Source organism: Lepidochelys kempii, chromosome 14 (assembly GCF_965140285.1).
Source record: "Lepidochelys kempii isolate rLepKem1 chromosome 14, rLepKem1.hap1, whole genome shotgun sequence".
NCBI lineage: Eukaryota > Metazoa > Chordata > Testudines > Cheloniidae > Lepidochelys > Lepidochelys kempii.
In genome coordinates this window covers 26,802,818-26,824,390 of record NC_136393.1, presented here as the reverse complement: position 1 = coordinate 26,824,390, position 21,573 = coordinate 26,802,818, and the positions used below count along the sequence as shown (strand labels likewise).

General features: G+C 51.7%; 1 protein-coding gene and 1 pseudogene across 2 annotated transcripts in view; both read right to left on the bottom strand.

Moving 5' to 3' along the window:
- GAS7 (growth arrest specific 7) overlaps positions 1–13,924 on the bottom strand; it is a 213,185-nt gene extending 199,261 nt beyond the window's left edge. For both annotated transcript variants that reach the window (XM_073310810.1, XM_073310811.1), the window contains exon 1: positions 13,711–13,924. In XM_073310810.1, coding sequence (XP_073166911.1) covers positions 13,711–13,893 — 183 coding nt within the window. In that variant the 5' untranslated portion in view covers positions 13,894–13,924. The remainder of the gene's footprint in view (positions 1–13,710) is intronic.
- A 6,249-nt stretch (positions 13,925–20,173) lies between these two features.
- LOC140898086 (myosin-1B-like) overlaps positions 20,174–21,573 on the bottom strand; it is a 30,205-nt pseudogene continuing 28,805 nt past the window's right edge.

The following is a 21,573-nucleotide window of genomic DNA, read 5'->3' as shown; positions in this document are numbered from 1 at the left end:
ATGTGTGCAGCATGCCTGGCCTTGATACACACACACTGCTGCATGAGCTGGCTTCGGGCGCCTTCAGACAAGACTAAAGCTTCTTCTTACAGCAGCCAAGCCATAAAAATGGTTTTCTGGGAATGGACAGTGATTACTACCAGTTCTTGCCAAGGGCCACTAGAGGGCTCACAAACTATTCCAAAGGATACTCCCTTGTTCCTATACACTATGTACCTCTGCCTTGCTACAAAATACAGATTACTAGCTCCTATGCCCCCTAGGTGTTATCATCTAGCATTCAAGATGCTAAATTACAAAACAATCTGAGATACCACTAGGATCAGTGTTCAGTTCTCTGCTCTGATCATCAATGGAAGCCTGTACTCTTAGGACCAAAGATAGCTATGATCCAACCAATGGAGGAACCAGGTGCAGAGGTCTCTTTATCGTCTAGCTGAAGTGCTCAGTCCCAGGTCTAGCCTTTGGATTCTAGGCTGCTTTATCCAAGTGCTTTTTATTTTGTAAGATGTATAATTTAGGCCTGGTCTCCACAGAAAAGTTTTGCTGGCATACCTATGTCCACTGCGGGGTGAGGTTTTGCTGACATAGCCCTGGTGCATATGGCCTGGTTTACACTAGGAACTTACATCTAGTGTGAGCTGGAGCCGGTTCCCACCAGTTCACTAGAACCAGTTGTTAAATTTAGAAGCTCTTTTAGAACCAGTTGTTCCGCAAGGGCTTCTAAATTTAACCGGCCAAAAGTGGCGCCTTAGGCGCCGACTCCATGGGTGCTCCAGGGCTGGAGCACCCAAGGGGAAAATTTGGTGGGTGCAGAACACGTACCGGCAGCTCCCCGCCCCACCCCCGGCCCCAGCTCGCCTCTGCTCTGCCTCTGCCTTCTCCCCTGAACGCACCGCCCCGCTCTGCTTCTCCACCCCCACCCCCCAGGCTTCCCGCGAATCAGCTGTTTGCACGGGAAGCCGGGGCAGGCTGAGAAGCAGACGGCAGCTTCGCACTCAGGCCCAGGGAGGTGGAGGTGAACTGGGGCTGGGGGGGCGCGAGGAGGGCCGCCCGCGCTGCAGCAGGTAACCCCGGGGGGGTGGCGGCGCAGGGGAACCGCTCCCCGCCCCAGCTCACCTCTGCCACCCTCAGCCTGAGTGTGAAGCCGCCGCCTGTTTCTCAGCCCTCCCAGGCTTCCCGCCGAACAACTGATTCACGGGAAGCCGGGGGAGAGGGGCGGAGAAGCAGAGCGGGGTGGTGCATTCAGGGGAGGTGGCAGAGCGGAGGTGAGCTGGGGCCAGGCACAGGGCGGGGAGCTGCCGGTGGGTGCTCTGCACCCACCAAATTTTCCCAATGGGTGCTCCAGCCCCAGAGCACCCGTGGAGTTGGCGCCTAAGGCACCACTTTTGATGTGATCAGTGGGGGGAGCAGCTGCTCCCCCTGCTCCCCCCTAGCTACGCTACTCCACCCCTAGGAGCCAGAGGGACCTGCCAGATGCTTTCTGGGAGCTGTTCCAGGTAAGCATCCCCAGGACTCCCCACCTCGCCCCCTTGCAGGTCCCTTTGGCTCTTAGGGGTAGAGTGGGCACCCACTACCATGGCCCACGAGACCCTCCTGCCCAGTTCTGGGGGCAGTCAGGGGACGGGGTGGATGAGGCAGGGGTTCGGGGGGGGGGCATCAAGGAACGCGGGGAGTTGGATGGGGCAGGAGTCCCGGGGGGCAGGGGTGGGCAACGACCCCCTCGTAGGGTGAGGAGGGAACCAGTTGTTAAGATTTTGGCAGCTCATCACTGCTTACATCAGTATAGCTCCGTCCCTCAGAGATGTGAAAAATCCACCCCCCGAGAGACACAGCTAATGCTGACCTAACCCCTAGTGTAGACAGCACTAGGTTGACAGAAGAAATCTTCTGTTGACCTAGCTACCGCCTCTCGGGGAGGTGGAGTACCTAAGCTGACGGGAGAGCCAGAATAGGTCGTACACTGAGGCGCTGCAGCTGAGCCGTTGTAGCATTTTAAGTGTAGACATACCCGACGTGTCTTCTTACCAGCATAGCTTATTTCGTTCAGGGAACTGGTATAAGTTATACTGGCCAAAGGACTTTTTTCCTTATATAAATTATATATTTATCGTTACTAGGAGAGCTTTGCCAGTACAGCTGTACTGTGTCAGCAAAGTGCTTGTATTTTATACCAGTATAACTCCAACAAACCCTGGTTGTCGGCAGGAGGGATTGAACCTGGGATCTCTGGAGTTTAGTGCGTGAGCCTCTACCACATGAGCTAAAAGCCACATGGCCCTTAGCTAAGCCGTAGGGCAGACTCATTAATTGCTCTCTAAGTGGTCTTGGTGCCACTAGATGGGACAGAACACCACACCTAGAAAACTCTGCTTTTTACTGACAAATTTATTCCAGTCCCCTGAGCAAAACAAGCTATAAAGAGGCAGTTTTGTTGCTATAATTGCATCTACACTAGGGGTTCTCCGCCTGACAGAGCTGTGCCAGCAGAAGTGTGTAGTGAAGAGCTGGCCTCAGCTGGACCTGCAAGCACACCCATCAGCATTGCCCTGGTAGCTATCATCCCAGGTCTCTCACACATACAAAGCTTCTTGCACAATGACCCTTTACCAGGTAATGTTTTACACTCAGCCGCACAGTGGCAAAACATAAAAATTCCAGCTCCATTAAATCATACATTTATTTTTCAAGATAAACACATGTCGCTGTGGTATGCTACTCCACAATGGCAGCAAGTAGGTGCAGTGAGCAGCTGAACAGCCGCTGGCCCTGAGGTGCAAATCAGCAGTGCTGAATGAATAAGCTCATGCTCAGCAGTTGTGTTCCCCATGCCCCACACCTTACTGCAAACAGACAGATGTACAGAAATCCATAACACACAATCTATGACTCCCTCACCATACTCAGTTACAGCCCTGATTCTGTCCACAGTGAAAACAAATGCAAAATTCCCAAAGATTCCCATAAAAACTGGTTATTATGCCATGCTGCTGTAATGCAGAGTTAAAACCACAAGTATGGGAGCTTGCCCTATTAAAAGAACAGCTTACCTCTGCAATCTCAACGAGAGTGTCAGTTGAGAGCAGTCAGCACAGTCCAAAGCACCACGCTCTAATAAAAACAAGCCCTGTATAAGTGCATACTTAGGAAAGTAGGGCCCTGATAACATGTCATTGCTGTGCAAACTAAATAAATGCTCACCTAAGCAAACAGCCGGGGGAGGGATCAAAGCAGTAGTATAGTTTATGACTACTACATCTCATTAATGCTGATTGGCCAGTTATTTAAAATATAAATCAAAGGACTCCAGAAAGCAAAACCCCACCAAATTCCAACCGACTGCACCAAAAAGGAGTGGCCAGACTTTCAGAATTCATCAGTACCGAGCAGCTCCCGTCCTCCCTAAAGCTTTATTTACACACCACCTGAAATACAAATTCCCAAGGAGCTTCCCGGGGTCTGTGTGTGCTGGTAGTCCACTCTCACTGGGTGGCAGGGGGCCAAGAGCGGACTCAGTCTACTGGGCAACCAAGAGGGACAGAGGAGAGCCGCAAGTCAGAGTGACAGGGGCCCTGTCACCTCAGGGGAGCGTGGTAGGGTGCCTGGATGGTCACCAGCTGCCTGCTCAGAGGCGGGCCAGTGTCTGGGTGGGGGGTTAGAGTTGAATGATTGACAAGTAAAAGCCTGGGAAGAAGAGCTATCCTGCCCAACAGGCAGGTCCTCAAAGAGACGCCCATCCCCAGGAGCACTGGAAGAGAGGAATACCCATTTTGTGGGGTATGGAGCCAGCCACTGAAAGGGCAGGACTGGCTGTGGGTGAGCAGGTGAGTCCCAGGGTGCATCAGGGTCCCCTGAGAACCAGCCTCTGGGTGCTGGGCAGCAACCCGTTAGCTGGGTCCTTTCCCTGTTCAAGGTAACACCCAGTGTACAGAGTTTTGTTTGGAAAACTCCCCCCCAGCCAGGGGAGTGGCCCTCCAGTGCCTAGATAAACCCATCACCACATGACAAGTGCTGCTCTGGTGCCAGCTCAGGGCTGCCTGCCTGCCGGGCATGTGGCTGAGTGCTGGGGTAGGAGTCGGGAGTGAGCAGTTTTAGCAGAGTTATTGTCATTACTACCTGAGCCCTGCACCCCTTTGTGGAGAGGGGAAACCTTGGGAACAGAAGCAGCCTGATTCCTGAATGAAGAGGACACCTGCCAGCTGTGATCATCAGTGGCTGAAGAGTCCAGAGCCATCTCTGAACCCAAGGATCACTCAGGGAGTTTTGAGTGCACCATCTTTCACTTAGCTAGTCAGGGGAATTGTTTGCGAGACCCCTGCTCCTGTATCCTCAGACCAGAGAAAAGGGTTTGGGGATTTCATTACCTGCTGCCTATTAAACCTGCAGAGGGGCTCACCCTCTTATCCCACTTGCGAGTCCTTGGGCAGGACTGAACCAAGTCACCCAAGTTGCTTATTGCTACTACAGAAGATATCTTTGGCACAGGTCATTCAAGGATCCCTCCAACGATGCATATCAATGGGACACTGAAATTTACTCTGGCTATCTCAGATCACATGACTGGGGAAATTCATGGGTTTTAACAGTGTGGGCACCAGTGACCCTGAGACTTGTGTTTTACCCTGTTGTGTTATATTTACCACCCATTTATTATAATTACTCTATTGAATATATTGTGTGTGTTGGTGTTATTTCTTGGGAGTCTTTAACTATGTGGCATGAAAGCAGGGGGTAACCTGCAATTACAATTTTTCTTCCAACCTGCCCCGGTGACCCTGCCAGAAAGGAGCGACGGGGGTGGAGGCATCACCAAATATGTTCACATGGGAAGAAAATAAGGAAATTACACCCTGCTGAACTCGAGGTGGGATCCAGATGAACCCAGACCTGTCCATCAAAAGCAGTAAGGAGATGGGCACTAAAGGAGGTAATTGGGTGGACTGGGGCGCTACACATATAGATAGCTAAATGCAATTAATGCTGTTAAAGTTGCAATTTCAGACACTCAAAGTTAGGACAGGCCAGCAATAGAGTTGCCCTTGCCACTTTGTATATGTACGTGATGATACAGTCTTGAATTGCATGACCACATACTAGTTTCTTCTGCCTCATTCAGTGAACAAGAGAAACAGAGCTCAGAGACTGAGGCAGGTTTATCTGTACACTTATTGTCCAATGTGTAGCCACCATATACCACCAGCCTACTGCACTGAATGAGGCAGCAGCCAAATGGAACCTTATCTCATTCACTGACCCTTGCTGAATGAGGGAGTATTCTTCTGGATCCCAGCCTCACTGCAACACAAACTCCACATGAGTGAGACAGGTCGATCTGGTCGGAAAAAATAGTCTCTGATCAAGTTATTTAAAGACTGCACCCTAATCCTAATACATACACACAAGTAGCAGAATTGAGGCTGCAGAAGTGATCTTTGCCATTTCCGGACTTTCAAGTGTGTCACTTTGCAATCTTAATGTTCATGTAGTTTTTGAATGGAGTTTCTTAATGTGTTTACAAAAGTGAATAAAGAAATAAATTCCACCGTGTGCAACTATTTGCAACAGAGCAGTAGTTTGTCACCTACACAAGCTCTGCACACACGAACCCAGGCTCCTGCAGAGCTCTCACCTCATACAGAAGGAATAAGCAGTCTCCCAAAGAGACCTCCACTCAGCATGTAGAAGCCCCTTCATATTTGTTCACGGATCTGTTCACCTGGAGTACATAGGCACATGCACGCAAAGTCAATGGGTCAGTGCCCAGTACTCTATTGTAGTGTAACAACAGCCAGTGTTGATGCACATGGTACCTAACTAACCAATGTAACTCAGCCAAACCAAACCAATTTTCACCAGGTCAGTGCTAGCCACATCTATGACATGGGAACCATAACTGTAGAAATGTGTCACATGTCTGTCATGTCCTACTGGGGCCTTAGACCCTTAAAAATACGGAGCAAACACTGTTTTTGTAATGGCAAAACAGCATTTTCCCACTGTCTTTGAACATGAGAGCCTCTGAATCGTTTGTGATCAATGTGCAAAGTTTCAGACGGAAAGATTAAAGTTAAAGATATTGGGGAAAGACCCATACAATGGAAATGCTTGTGCAATCTTAACTACAGGCATTGCTTCCTAGTGGACTGTGCTTCCTCTAAACAAACCCTTGCACATTTTCCTGGGGTCTGCAGCATACCCACTACATGGCTGGGATGCTGTTGTATGCTAGTATTCCTATCACACTTCAATAGCTCTGATTTATATACTATAAAATCTTCAGTTAAATCCAAGAATGCCATTGCAAAAACACCTATGACTTGTCACCGACCACTTACAAATCCTAATTAGACCTCACCCATGCTATCATGCAAAGGTTTGCTGTGCTGTATTCCTGACAGCACTGGGAGTCACCCTCACCACGCCCAGCCACCCCCACATTACTCTGATATATTGTGCTCTGGCTTGCCTATGCTTCTAACACAAGAAGTGAGTGCTGCAGTACTATCAAAGTGAAGGGGAATGCATGTGTTTTGAGAACATGACGACAACATTACTACTAATACAGCACTTGGTTTATAAATCCGTAGGAGATCAATGGAAGCAAAGGCAGCGGAGCATCATTTCCCTCCATATTTACATTTAGAAAAATTAAAGTGAGATTGTTCAAGTGTTTTGGACACATTCATGAAATAAGTTGGTGGCATAGCAGGGATTTGAACTCAGCTCTGCTGATGCTTCGCTTTGCCTTGTACTGAGCTGGTTATCCAAATGTAAGTATTTCTAATCTGACATAAATTGTAGATCCACACAGTTACTGAGCAAAGTAGCTTAACTTCACTTAAGCTGGTAGTATCAGGAGCAGCTAATCACTATGCTGAGGCTGCCTAGGAGCTGCTGACCTTGTGCCACCGTCTGGTTACTAAACCAGCCCAGCAGGCTCTGAGCCCATAGAGCATCACCTTTGTGGGCAGAGACTGCTCTTCCCCTATGATCACCCAGTGCTGAGCATTTTCTTGGTTTGGTTTGGTTTTATCAACATTCTGAAAATCTCTGTTGCATAAATTCCCAGGCTGAATTTCAGTCCCTGGTGAGTTTCCATTTCTAGTACTTTCATTTCCTTGAACCCTACAACTAACGCTTCTGGAATGGGTAGTGATGTCACTGCATTTATTTCTATATAATAGTTCTGTTCAAATGACAATCATATACCTGCCCTCACTCCCCCTTCTGTGCGCTGCCCTCTATGATTCTGTAGGTTAAACTGGCAGGGGATAATTAGCTTCCCACATGATCAGTAAAAAAAAAAATGCTGAATACCAGAGCCCAGGGCAAGACACAAAGCAGCTGCCCAGAACTGCACATAAGCCTGGGTCTTCCAGATTCTCCAAAGTCACACTGCATAGCCAAGGCTAGTCGTAGTTAGTCCAGCCTACATGTACTTCCGTTCACCTCCAGCCCTGTTTCATGACTGCAATAGAGGGAGCTTTCCTTCACCCAATAACATTCATAGACTCTAAGGCCAGAAGGGAGCACTGTGATCAACTAGTCCAACCTCCTGCACAGCACAGGCCAGAGAACTTCCCCAAAATAACTCCTTGAGCAGCTGTAACTCGCCTCATGGGCTTTACCACAGAGCCCCGTGCTGCTGACTTCCCCCAGCAGCAGGCGGGAGGGGAGGGGGATGCAACCCCCAGTCATCCTAGCAAGACTCCTCCCTCAGCCAATGGAGAAGGGGAGAAAACAGCAACCCCAGCAGCCACCAAGAGGCAGAAGTCAGCCAGGCAGACTGTAAGCACTCTCTGACCCTTTGCACAGCCCTGATGCTGGAACAGCAGGAGGGCAGCTGGGATAGCCCAGCTCCTGCCCCGCACAGAGACCAGAGACGAGGAGCTCCCTGCAGTCAGCCAGCCAGCACAGCACAGCACTGCCAGGCCCAGCTACTGGCCTGTCTGTAACCTCAGTCTGCAGGAGAGACTCAGGAAGGGACAGTCCACTCCTCCAGCCCCAGCCTGCCAGCAAGGGGAGGAAACAGACTGTCTCTCCTGCCACTGCCTGTGGCCAGGTGGCCCTCCCTGAGATACTCCTCCCCCATGTCACCGTGCCACACACTTCCCCGTGCCACTCCGCTTCCCTGAGATACACGTCCGCCCGTGCCACCCTGCCACTGCTGAAGATAATGGAATGTTCCAACTGGATTCCCTTCAGTGTGGAAGAGGGAGCTGCCAACAAGGTGTTCTCCATGAGGGGCCCTCAGCATTGGAGCCTTCTCCCTGCATAGTCTGTCATCGACCCATGGTGCTGGAGCCAGCAGAGCATGCTGGAAGGACCGCCTTTATTCATGGGGCTCTTCGGGCTCAAGAGGGATTTTTTGGGAGGGTGGATTCTTTTTCTTTATTGGTTCCTTTGTGTAGAAGGTCATGTTGGCTACTGCTGAATATAAAGCAGGTTTTGTCTGAACGTTTTGTTGTCCTTCAAGGGGGCCCCAGCTTAGGATGGGGATGGTGTTTTAAAGAAATCCAAATAAAGGAATAATGATTAGTCTGAAGACGGTTGAGTGAGGGCTGGCCCCAGGTGGAGAGGGACAAGACATCCTGGAAAGAGATTTGGTGTGAAAGTGTTTGAAACCTTACTATAAACCTTTGAATATACTAAGAAACCCAAAGCTGGGCCACTGGCTGGATCGTTTGCACATATTGTGTAACAATTTTTTGGAAATTTAACATGTGGAATTTTTAGAAGGAACAGGTTAAGTTTTGCTGTATGAACTATCCAGTCAATTCAGTGCTATTTAGGTTCCTATACCGAGCCCATCATCATGATATCAAAGCACCTCTGATAAAGACATTTAGCCGACATTTTTCTTGCTAAAAGACACAGAAAACTGTAGTGTCTGATAGCAGTGGGCACACACGTCCCAGGAGCACAGCATGGCTGCTCATTCTCCCCTGGTTCTTTGCCTGGATTATGCTAGGTTTGGAGGGTTTAGCAGAAAAATCTACTGTGCCTTGTGTCTGGCAGGGCAGGGCAGACAGGACTGAATTCCTGACATCTGCTTCTGTTGAGATTACCTTTCTCGGCAGGCTGGCCCTGCCTTTGCCAGGCCGCTGGCTTTGCTTCAGTGCACATGCAGACAGCTGCTTAGTGGAACATTTTCAAAGGCACCTGAGTGACTTGGGAGCCCAAAACCCATTTTCAGAAATGACTTAGGTACTTAGGAGCCTGGGACTCACTGGAAGCCAGTGGGAGTCTGGCTCCCACGTCAACGAGGCACTTTTGAATATATTCCCCTCAGACCTGCACCCTCTCTCTGTCTTTGGTAAAAGAGGTCAGGAGAAAGACCAGTGGGGTCCTGCGCTCTTCCCTTCTACTTCCTGCTGGAGCCAGCCCACGGACAGACTGCAATTCTTGTCAAGGCCCAGGGCCGTACATTTCAGCTGGCCTGTGTCCCCCACAAACCCCTCAGCCGCGCTGTGATGGATGGCCTCCCTGACAGTAAGGTGTTTTCAGCCCCTGGATTGAAAACACTGTGATGAGAGAGTTACTGCTGCCCCAAAGCACCAGAGACTCCGGGCACAGCACACATTGTTCCTTAGGCACCTACATAAGTCTTAAACATGTTGGTAACTAAGTCACATGTCATGGGCAGAAGCTGTCTCCCACGTCCTATTCCTTGGCCACCTGCAGCTCAGCCACTATGTTGAGGCTGCAGAGGGCAATGAGATGGATATGGAGTGCCATAAGGCAGGAATGGAGCCACGTAGCCACTGCACTTTCCACTCCACACACAAATTCTCTATGCTGTTACTCCCCACTAGACAGCTAACAAAGAGGTTGCAGAGGCCTTACAAGTGCCTTGTATTACTTTTTACATCAGTGTGTGAAAGTGCCACCCAATGAAGGCAAAATAATGGGGCAGTTCTTGGTCCAGAGCTGGGTGCTGGCCAAGGCAGCTTCCCAAGCCATCTCCAGCATTGTTGGAAGACACGTTCTGCTCCATACAAAGATTTGCAGCTAGGGGAGATGACAGTAGATATAAAAAAGTGCTGACAATTTTCAGTGATGCAGAATTAGCATATGCTGCTGCTGCTTCTTATATAAGGGATTTCTGACTAAACACAAATCAGAAGAGCAGACACTGAAATGTACTTTTAAACAACCCCCTTGAGACACTGCTATTGTGTAAATGTCTTCCCCCAATGTATGAAACACACACAAATAGGATTCAGAGTAGCACGCTCTGCTACCTCAAGGACATAAGAACGGCCATACTGGGTCAGACCAAAGGTCCATCAAGCCCAGTATCCTGTCCTCTGACAGTGGCCAATGGCAGGTGCCCCAAAAGGAATGAACAGACAGGTTATCATCAAGTGATCCATGCCCTGTCACCCAATCCCAGCTTCTGGCAAACAGAGGCTAGGGACACCATTCCTGCCCATCCTGGCTAATAGCCACTGATGGACCTATCTTCCATGAATCTATCTAGCTCCCTTTTCAACCCCATTATAGTATTGGCCTTCACAACACCCTCTGGCAAGGAGTTCCAGAGGTTGACAGTGCACTGTGTGAAAAAATACTTTCTTGTGTTTGTTTTAAACCTGCTACCTGTTAATTTCATTTGGTGGCCCCTTGTTCTTGTATTATGAGAAGGAGTAAATAACACTTCCTTATTTACTTTCTCTATACCACTCATGATTTTATAGACCTCTATCATATTCCCCCCTTAGCCGCCTCTTTTCCAAGCTGAAAAGTCCCAGTCTTATTAATCTCTCCTCATACGGAAGCCAATCTATACCCCAATCACATCGCTATTCAGCTCTGAGGGGAATATTTCCTAGAAAACAATCCGACACAACAGGTGACAGCTCTTGGGGACATATCATAGCACAGCCCAAGCACTGTATGTCGTCTCTACACCCTTCAAAGGGGCCACCACAGTCCTTGGCATAAATGAGAGTGGTCCTGAGGGCCAAGCCTTCTTCTGCCCTAAGCTCACCCTCTACACCAGGGCCATGGGTAAGGAGGGAGCTTCCCAGGGTCACATGTGGCTGCACAACTCAGCTCCTGTACTTACACCACCACACACTCAGACACACAACTCTCAGAATTTCTCAGCAGCTCTTCAGCTATTGCAAATCAGATAACATGAGTGCTTGGTGGTGAAGTGTGCCTGAGGCTGGTTTTCAGTGCAGGACTAAAATCTAAAACTGGACAGCCCTGAAGACGGCTTGGATCTGGGGTGGTGGAAGCAAATGTCAATGTTAGTGACAAAGATGGAAATACCTGCTATGAAGGGGGTGTTTCCATTTGCCAAAGAGTTCTTGTGTTAGTGGCGGGTTGTCATTGTTAGCATATGCAGCACTAGCCAGAGAAAGATACACACGTTTCTAACCAAGCAGGAGGTCACATGGACACCAAGACTTTATATAATACAATAATGAACCCAGGGCAAATCAGATCTGACCTGAGGGCATGGATCTGGATGCGAACAAGCTCACCACTGAGGGGTACATACTTATGCAGCAGATGCAACTGGGAGGCTCCCTAACCCAGGAGGAAAGGCCTCATACAAAGCACAGTGACATACAGCTTTACTACTGATGTGAGTTGAATAAATGCCCTTGGTGAGCTCCCAGCACTGTATTACTGGGGTGCTGAGATATCACTGCATTGCACGGTGACGGCAACTAGTAACTTCAGCAAGGTGTGGAACATACTAAAGGTGAAAGGGTTTTAAAGGAATGAGCATTTCTCACATGCAGCCATCAGGGGGTTTCCTGGGCGGTGATGGGGGGGAGGCAAAGCATCGGCTCCTTTCCATCCCTCCCTGTGGCTCCTGGATGCGCCATCCTGCATCGTCTCTGGAGACAAGTGGGGAACAATGCTGAAGGAGCAAGGGAGTTCTCTACCTGGGAGGAAGGGAGACTTAGTGGGGCTCACACCTTAGCCCTGGTGTGGTTGGGCGGTGGGGACTTAAGGAGCCTGGCTGCAGACCAGGGCTCCAGCCATGGGGCTTCAGGAGCCAACAGCCAGCTCTGGACACGGGGTTTGGGGCTCTGACCCCCAGCTCTGGCCTTGCAGTCCTGGCCTTCAACCACAGGTCTTCAGGCTCCAACCCCTGGCCGTGTAGCCGCAGGCTCCAATCCCTGGCTCTTACTTATGGCGTCACTGTCCCCAGGTGCTGTCCAACAGCAGCACACTCTGACCCCCAGCCATGGTCGCTGACCCTGGGCTCCAGCGGCTGGCGGCCCTGGGTGCAGATCCCCAGCCCTGGCTGCTGGCCCTGGATGCAGATCCCCGGCCTCAGACTCCGGCAGGAGCAAGTGCTGGATCCCAACCCCTAGCCCTGGCTGCACGGCAGCAGGTGTGGACCCCAAGTGCTACCCCTGGTGGCGGCTGCTGGCCCCACATGCCAACCCCTGGCCACACACTTCGACCCCCAGCCCTGGCCACTGACACCAGACACTGCTCCTGGATGTCGACCCTGGGCTCCAGCGGGTGCTGGCCGTAGGCACCAATCCCTGTCCCTGGTCACATGACAGTGGACGCCAACCCCAGGATCCAGCGGGTGCTGGCCCTGGACACCAATGCCTACCCCTTGCCCCAGTCCCATGGCAGCAGGCTCCTGCTCCTGGACCCCAAGCACCAATCCTTGGTGCTAACCCCCGGCCACATGGCAGTGGGTGCCGGTCCCCAGCCCTGATCACACAGCAGCAGGTGCTGACCCCCAGCCGCCGATCCTCACCCCCCAACCATGCGGTAGCAGGGGCCCCCCATCCATTGCACCTGGCCTCTGCTGCCTCCCCCAGCCCTGCATCCATCTTCCTTGGCCCCCGCGTTGCCTCAATCCCCACCCCATCCAGGTCTTAATTATCCAGGTCTTGCTGTGAAAAGTGATATTAACAAACACACAACTGGTGTGGGTAGAGTTGGGATACAACTGGTGATTAGAAACTTTAACAAGAGCCTTAACCCCAGGTGTCCTCTCTCCTCCAGTGCTGGGAAGGCCTGGGCCACAAGCTGGCAACACTGCTCTGCCAGGGCTCAGCCCTGCACACAGGTTAGGGAGCGTGAACAGAGCCAGTGGCAAATGGCCAGACAGAGGGTCTGGGGAAGGCAACAGCTCCATCCTAAGCTAGCCACCTGCACGAAGCCACCAGATTCGTACAGCAGGTAGCGTTTTTCATGTATGCTCCATCACAGGGCCCCACTTGTGCAATCCTTCCCTCCTAGGACCTGGTCTGATGCTCATGTATCTCCTTCCCCCCTCACCCCGCACTCCCCCCCCCAGCCCCTTGCCCCCTCACCCCGCACTCCCCCCCACCGCGCACTCCCCCAACTCCTCTCCCGGGCCCCTTCCCCCCCCCGAGCCGCTTCCCCCCACCCCGCACTCCTCTCCTGAGCCCCCCACCGCGCACTCCCCCAACTCCTCTCCCGGGCCCCCCCGAGCCGCTTCCCCCCGCCCCGCACTCCTCTCCTGAGCCCCCCACCGCGCACTCCCCCAACTCCTCTCCCGGGCCCCCCCGAGCCGCTTCCCCCCGCCCCGAACTCCTCTCCTGAGCCCCCCTGCACTTGCCCCCGCTCCCCAAACCCCGCACTCCCCCAACTCCTCTCCTGAGCCCCTTCCCCACAATCCTACACTCCCTTCCCACCCCGCCCTGCCTCGCGGCCCGAGCCTCTCGCCCCAGGCGCTCGGTGCCGCCGGTCTCCTACCTCCAGCAGCTGCACGTAGCTCGCCGGGAACCAGCCGCGCAGCCCGTCCTCCTTCTGCCCTTCCCACCAGCCGCCGTCCGGCACCTGCAGCAGCGTGAGCTGCTCCCCGGCGGCGAAGCGCAGCCCCTGCCGGTGCCGCTCCCCGGAGAAGGGGTACAGCGTCTGGCAGCGCGAGCCCGACATGCTGCGCCGCGGAGCTGCCCGGCCGCCCGGCGCTGCCAGTGCGGAGCGAGCGCGAGCGAGCGCGAGCCGCCCCCGGGCCGCGCCCCCAGCCCGCCCGGCCGCCGCCCGCGGGCAGCGCCCCTCGCCGCGGGCCCGGCCCGGCCCGGCCTCCGGGAGCGGCAGGGACTCGGGTGGGGGTCGGGGCGGGTGAGACTAGGGTGACACCGCGGGGGCAGATGGGATGTAACGGGGGTAGCTGTGGGGAGGTTGGCTCGGGGGGGGGGGCTGACAATGAGTCCAGAGTGTGTGTGTGTGTGCGGGGGGGAGGGCTGACAATGAGTCCAGAGTGTGTGTGTGTGTGTGTGTGTGTGTGTGTGTGCGGGGGGGGGGGAGGGCTGACAATGAGTCCAGAGTGTGTGTGTGCGGGGGGGGGGGGGGGGGGCTGACAATGAGTCCAGAGTGTGTGTGTGCGGGGGGGAGGGAGGGCTGACAATGAGTCCAGAGTGTGTGTGTGCGGGGGGGGGAGGGCTGACAATGAGTCCAGAGTGTGTGTGTGCGGGGGGGGGCTGACAATGAGTCCAGAGTGTGTGTGTGTGCGGGGGGGGGGGCTGACAATGAGTCCAGAGTGTGTGTGTGCTGGGGGGGTGTCTCGGAGGGGGGGGTGGCTGGGAGTGACACCACGGGGGGGGAGGGGCTGTATCAGGGGCGCTGAGAGTGACTCCATGGTGTGTGGGGGAGGTGTCTCGGGTGGGGTGGCTGTGACTCCAAGGTGTGTGTGTGTGTGTGTGTGTGTCGGGGTGGGGGTGGCTGGGGGAGTGACACCACAGTGTGGCGGCGGGGGGGAAGGGGCGGTGATGGGATGTATCAGGGTGCTGAGTGACTCCAAGGTGTGGGGGGATGTTGGGGTTAGCTGTGAGTGACTATGGTCTGTGGGGGGGGTGAAGGGATGTACTGAGGGTGTCTGAGAGTGACTCCATGGGGGGGGTGGAGAGTGTCTCAGGTGGAGATGGCTGTGACTCCAAGCTGAGGGGGGGTGGCTGGGAGTGACACCACGGCATGTGGGGGGGGGTGTCTCAGGGTGGGAATAGCTGTGACTCAAAGGTGTGGGGGGAAGGGGTTTGGGTTAGCTGTGAGTGACTCTGTGGTCTGTAGGGGGGTGATGGGATGTATCTGGGGTGGCTAAGAGTGACACCACGGTGTGTGTGTTGGGGGGAGGGGGAATCAGATGTATCAGGGGTTCTGAGAATGACTCCGGGGGAGGGAAGAGAGGGGTCTAGAAGATGGGGGTGGCTGAGAGTGACTGCATGGTGTGGGGGGGGGGAGGATATGGATAGCTCAGTTGACGGAAGGATAGGTCAGTGGTTTCAGCATTGGCCTGCTAAACCCAGGGTTCTGAGTTCAATCCTTGAGGGGGCCATTTAGGGATCTGGGGATTGGTACTGCTTTGAGCAGGGGATTGAACTAGATGACATCCTGAGGTTCCTTCCAACCCTGATATTCTATGATTCTATGCCTGACACTTCTACGAACAGGGGTGTGTGCACCTGAATGATCAATCACTTTATATGTATGGTATAGTACTTAGTAGTATTTTCAACAATCCCAGTGCATATCCCCCCCTCCCCCTTTTGCAATTCTCCACCAAAAAAAATTATACTTATAAGAAGCACACGGGATCTTTTTCAAGGGAAAAGGCAATATGCCGCGTTTATTGAAGATACAACAATTAGTATATGCATTCAATCACACCACACACACACGCTGTCCCACCAGTCGATGTTACAGTTACCAGTCCAGAGTCTGGATCAGTCTAGTGGCCAGCTGTCAGTTAGGAGCTGTCAGGGTTCCCTCCCCACTCTGAACTCTGGGGTACAGATGTGGGGACCCGCATGAAAGACACCCCCCCGCCCCAAGCTTATATTCTACCAGCTTCGGTTAAAACTTCCCCAAGATACAATTCCTTTCCTTGTCCTTGGACGGTATTGCTGCCACCACCAAGGGATTTACACAGAAATTCAGGAAAAGAGTCACTTGGAGTCCCTGTTCCCGCAAAATATTTCCTCAAGCCCCTTCACCCCCTTTCCTGGGGAGGCTTGTGAATAATGTGAGTACCAACCAGACCCTTTGTCTCTAGGACACTGATAATCAAACAGGTTCTTAAAGGAAGAATTTTATTTAAAGAAAAAGTAAAAAAATCACACCGGCAAAATCAGGATGGAAGGTAACTTTACAGGGTAATACAAAGATTTAAACACAGAGGATTCCCCTCTAGGCTCAGCTTCAAAGTTACAAAAAACAAGAATAAAACTCCCTCTTACAATAGGGAAAATTCACAAGCTAAAACTAAAGACAATCTAACGCATTTCCTTGCCCTTACTTACAATTTCTGTAATTTTAGATTTCAGAGTAGCAGCCGTGTTAGTCTGTATTCGCAAAAAGAAAAGGAGTACTTATGGCACCTTAGAGACTAACATTTATTTGAGCATAAGCTTTCGTGAAGATCTCTATCAAGCATTCTTAGAACTACAGTACCCACCTACAGAAGTGAAGAAACAGATTGATAGAGCCAGAAGAGTTCCCAGAAGTCACCTACTACAGGACAGCCTAACAAAGAAAATAACAGAACGCCACTAGCCGTCACCTTCAGCCCCCAACTAAAACCTCTCCAACACATCATCAAGGATCTACAACCTATCCTGAAGGACGACCCATCACTCTCACAAATCTTGGGAGACAGGCCAGTCCTTGCCTACAGACAGCCCCCCAACCTGAAGCGAATACTCACCAGCAACCACATACCACACAACAGAACCACTAACCCAGGAACTTATCCTTGCAACAAAGCCCGTTGCCAACTGTGGCCACATATCTATTCAGGGGACACTATCACAGGGCCTAATAACATCAGCCACACTATCAGAGGCTCGTTCACCTGCACATCTACCAATGTGATCTATGCCATCATGTGCAAGCAATGCCCCTCTGCCATGTACATTGGTCAAACTGGACAGTCTCTACGTAAAAGAATAAATGGACAGAAATCAGATGTCAGGAATTATAACATTCATAAACCAGTCAGAGAACACTTCAATCTCTCTGGTCACACGATTACAGACTTGAAAGTTGCGATATTATACCAGAAAAACTTCAAAACCAGACTCCAGCGAGAGACTGCTGAATTGGAATTCATTTGCAAATTGGATACAATTAACTTAGGCTTGAATAGAGACTGGGAGTGGCTAAGTCATTATGCAAGGTAACCTATTTCCCCTTGTTTTTTCCTTCCCCCCTCCCCCCACCCCCGTTCCTCAGACGTTCTTGTTAAACCCTGGATTTGTGCTGGAAATGGCCCACCTTGATTATCATACACATTGTAAGGAGAGTGATCACTTTAGATAAGCTATTACCAGCAGGAGAGTGGCGTGGGGGGAGAGAAAACCTTTTGTAGTGATAAACACCCATTTTTTCATGGTTTGTGTATATAAAAACATCTTCTATATTTTCCACAGTATGCATCCGATGAAGTCAGCTGTAGCTCATGAAAGCTTATGCTCAAATAAATTGGTTAGTCTCTAAGGTGCCACAAGTCTTCCTTTTCTCTTATCCTTTATCTTGTTCTTTCATCAAGTCTCTCAGGGAGTTATCCCATGCTGGTTTTGATCACAGCTATCTTGTCCCCATTGATAGGTGCCTGTCTCATCTTTAGAGTCGTCAATCTGCCCTCCTCTGATATTTCAATAGGGGCGTGTTGCAGCCTCCTGGCACCCTTGCGTCCGTCTCTGGTGCTCCCTAGAACATCTGGTTCAGCGATGGCCTTCTCACTTATCTCTTAACACCCATTCCTCATTCACACACAAAACAGAATTAATTTACACAGAACATTTTGAACAGGAACATCAAATTGCAATGCAGAAGAAAAACAATCATGGCATTCTTTTACTTATTTTAAAATGCTAAGCCTACAACAAAGTGGTGACCTCAAAGGTCTGTTACTGCCTTGAAATCAGTCCAGACACAAAGAGATTCTGGCTGATGCATCTCTACCAATGGCCCATTAGGCCATTCCTTTCTGCTACTCAAAAAGGGTGGCTGGCAAGATATGGTCAAATCATACATCAATACATTGAATACATGTTACATTATTATCTTATTATTCTTTATCCTTCATTCTAAATTATATGCTCCAGAGCGTGAGGCGATAACATTCTTGGAACCTGATGACAACCTCCAATCCGACGAGGGCCTCAGTGCCAAAGCAGGCTGCAAGACCTGTTCAAGCAGGTGCTGTTTTAGGTGATGTCAGGGTTCCCTCCCCACTCTGAACTATAGGGTACAGATGTAGGGACCCACATGAAAGACCCCCTAAGCTTATTTTTATCAGCTTAGGTTAAAAACTTTCCCAAGGCACAAATTTCGCCTTGTCCTTGAACAGTATGCTGCAACCACCAAGGAATTTAGACAAAGAAAAGGGAAAGGTCCACTTGGAGTTCTTATTTCCCCAAAATATCCCCCCCAAGCCCTTACACCCCGTTTCCTGGGGAGGCTTGAGAATAAACAAGATGAGCACAACCCAGCCTTGGATTTTTAAGACTCAAAAAACCCAATCAGATTCTTAAAAAAAAGAACTTTATTAGAAGAACCAAAAAAGATAAGGGAACAACTCTGTAAGATCAGAATGGAACATAATCTTACAGGCACTCAGTTTCAAAACTTAGAGAATCCCTCTAGGCAAAACCTTAAGTTACAAAAAGACACAAAAACAGGAATACACATTTCCTCCAGCACAGCGAATTTCACAAGGCAAAACAAAGAAAACCTAACACATTTTCTAGCTAGATTACTTACTAACTTTACAGGAGTTGGAGGGCTTGCATCCTTGATCCGTTCCCAGCAAAGGTATCACACAGACAGACAAAAGCCTTTTTCTCCCACTCCAGATTTGAAAGTATCTTGTCCCCTCATTGGTCATTTTGGGTCAAGTGCCAGCCAGGTTACCTGAGCTTCTTAACCCTTTACAAGTAAAAGGACTTTGCCTCTGGCTAGGAGGGATTTTATAGCGCTGTATACAGAAAGGTGGTTACCCTTCCCTTTATATTTATGACAGGTGAAGATCCTGAGCCACTTGAATCCCAAACAAGCTACAGGTCCAACGCTGCTCCTTGACGTGGGCCTCACTCAAGCACAACAAGCACCGCGTGTGGGGATCATTGTTAGGGCTCGCTCCCTCTCATATGATGGACAGTGTTTGAACCCTGGTGAGGGCACCACAGGGAATTCCTAACTAAATACAACCAACACTTACACTCAGGGCATTACTAGCTATAGCCAACTCAAAAAAACCACTAAAGTAGTGAGAGCATGTGAGGTTAAGTCCACACAGAGCTCCAACTCAAGCCACATCTAGTAAGAAGGAACTGGGGGCAGGTTGCCACCTTATATACGCAAGGGAGGGGCTATGGCCATGAGGCACGAGCACCACCGCTCTGGGTGTATTGCTAGGCAAAATTCTGCAGCTCTGGTGCACAGGGAACACACACACACAAACCCCTAAGTGGAATACATGGCTGCATCTGCTCGGAGAAGAACAAGGTGACTCCTAGTCCTGGGCACCCTGAGAACTGTCAGCTCCTCATCAGTTCCCGCCCTTTCTCCTCTCCTATGCTGTGGCTGGCAGAAGATGGATCAACCCCACGAACAGGTTAGAGAAGCCGGAGGGCTACCTGGATTGGTGCCCCAACCCATTTTCCACCCCCCTTCAAGCAGTTGCAGAGCAGAGATTCACTGGGTTGCAGGAGTGCCCCAGTCACAGCTCACCCTGCACAAGCCTGCACAGACTCTCAGGAGAGGGGTGCAGAACTGATTAAACCAGCATTGCCTTGTCGGGGGCGCTGCCATTCCCAGGATGTTCACCATAGAGGTGGTCTGGCAGCACAGCTGGTGCACAGAGGCCACAGGTAACATGGGGAGAGTGTCACACAGGCGAAGAGGATGGTGTGATGGAACGGCCAAGGCAGGTAGAGCGCTACAGCTCTTTCTTCCTCATTGTCTCCTCATTACACATGTTAAAAACACAGGGAAATTGCCTTTGTACCAGCAGGTCACTGAGAGCGAATGACGCCATCCAACCCTCACACTGCGCAGGAGATGGCCATTAACCCACTGCAGCATTTGCCCGGCTTCTGAATGCTGGTGCCCACCCCTTCAGGCTGTTCATGGTACTCCCTGACCACCCCACCCCCAGCCCAATCCCCATTCCTCTTGCTCACAGGCGATGGGTAACTGTGCAGAGTGTGACCCCTCCTCACCTTTCTGACATGCTGGCAGGAGCCGTGAAGTTAGCCATGTTGGTGTATGAGGTGTCTTCATTGATCTGAGGTAATGCTCCACTGAAATTAATGGAGCAGAATACCTCAGAGTTATTGTTTCAGGCTCTACACAAACTCAGGAAGGCATTGCTGTATCAATTATATTTGATTCAAGTTCTGAAGGTTTTCTTTGCATAGTTAGTCTCTAATCGCTAGAGACCGTCTGTGCCCTACCCAGCGCCGTCACCGCCTGCGCACTGCCCGGCACTGTCAGCACCATGTCTCATGAAGCACCCTCGGCTAATGCCATGTGTACCCGCACTGTCCTGCCCAGCACCATCAGGGACAGTGTCCTTAGCCTCTGTTTGCCAGAAGCTGGGAATGGGCGACGGGATGGATCACTCAATGATTACCTGTTCTGTTCATTCCCTCCAGGGCACCTGGCATTGGCCACTGTCAGAAGACCAGATACTGGGCTAGATGGACCTTTGATCTGACCCAGTGTGTCTGTTCTTATGTTCTTAGCAGCGCCCGCACCCTGCCCAGAGCCCTCTGCCTACCCCATCCGCACTCACATTCTGCACCGTACAATCAGCACCCACACCTGGCCCAGCATGCTCAGAATCATGCCCCACCCAGCATCAGCAGCATCCTGCCATGCCACACCCAGCCCCGTGCCAGCAGCAACCACCCCACTCAGCGTCAGCAGCGCCCTGCTATGCCATCTCCAGCACAATCAACCCCGTGCCCCACCCCGCGCCAGGCCTCAGAGAATGCCACAGCTCTCCTAGCACCCTGCACGGCACTGTGCCCCACACCGGGCCGGCTTTAGGTTTTTTGCTGCCCCAAGCAAAAAATTTGCCTCCCCAAGCTCAGGTGGGGCTGGGGCTCGCAGGCGGGGCTGGAAGCAGAGGGAGTGATGTCACCTTCTCCCAGTGCCTGCAGGGGCTTTACCCGCTCCCCCGCCCGGCCGCGCAGAGAAGCCCTGATATAAGGGGTGGCACAAGGCAGCGCAGCAGCCAGTGCACAGATGGGGCGGCCCAGCCCCGGTTCCCTGGCAGGACTCGCCCTCTCCTCCCCAAGTAGCGGCTGGGACTGGCAGCTCAGCATCCTACGGCTGGGGCTTCCCCTTCCCACTGCGGCCGGGGGCGCGGCGCCCTCGCCCCGTCTAAGTGGCGCAGCTCCGAGAGTGCAACTGCCCCGAAAGAAAAGGAAGGCTGGATTGTGCCGCTCCTGGAAATGTGCCGCCCCAAGCACCTGCTTGCTTTGCTGGTGCCTAGAGCCGGTCCTGGCCCTGCCAGCTAGTTACACTTCCCCGGGTAGATACACCCTACGTCTGTAAGCAATTAGGAACTTAGGCGGAGATTTCCAAAACTGCCAGGGGGTTTGGATCCCC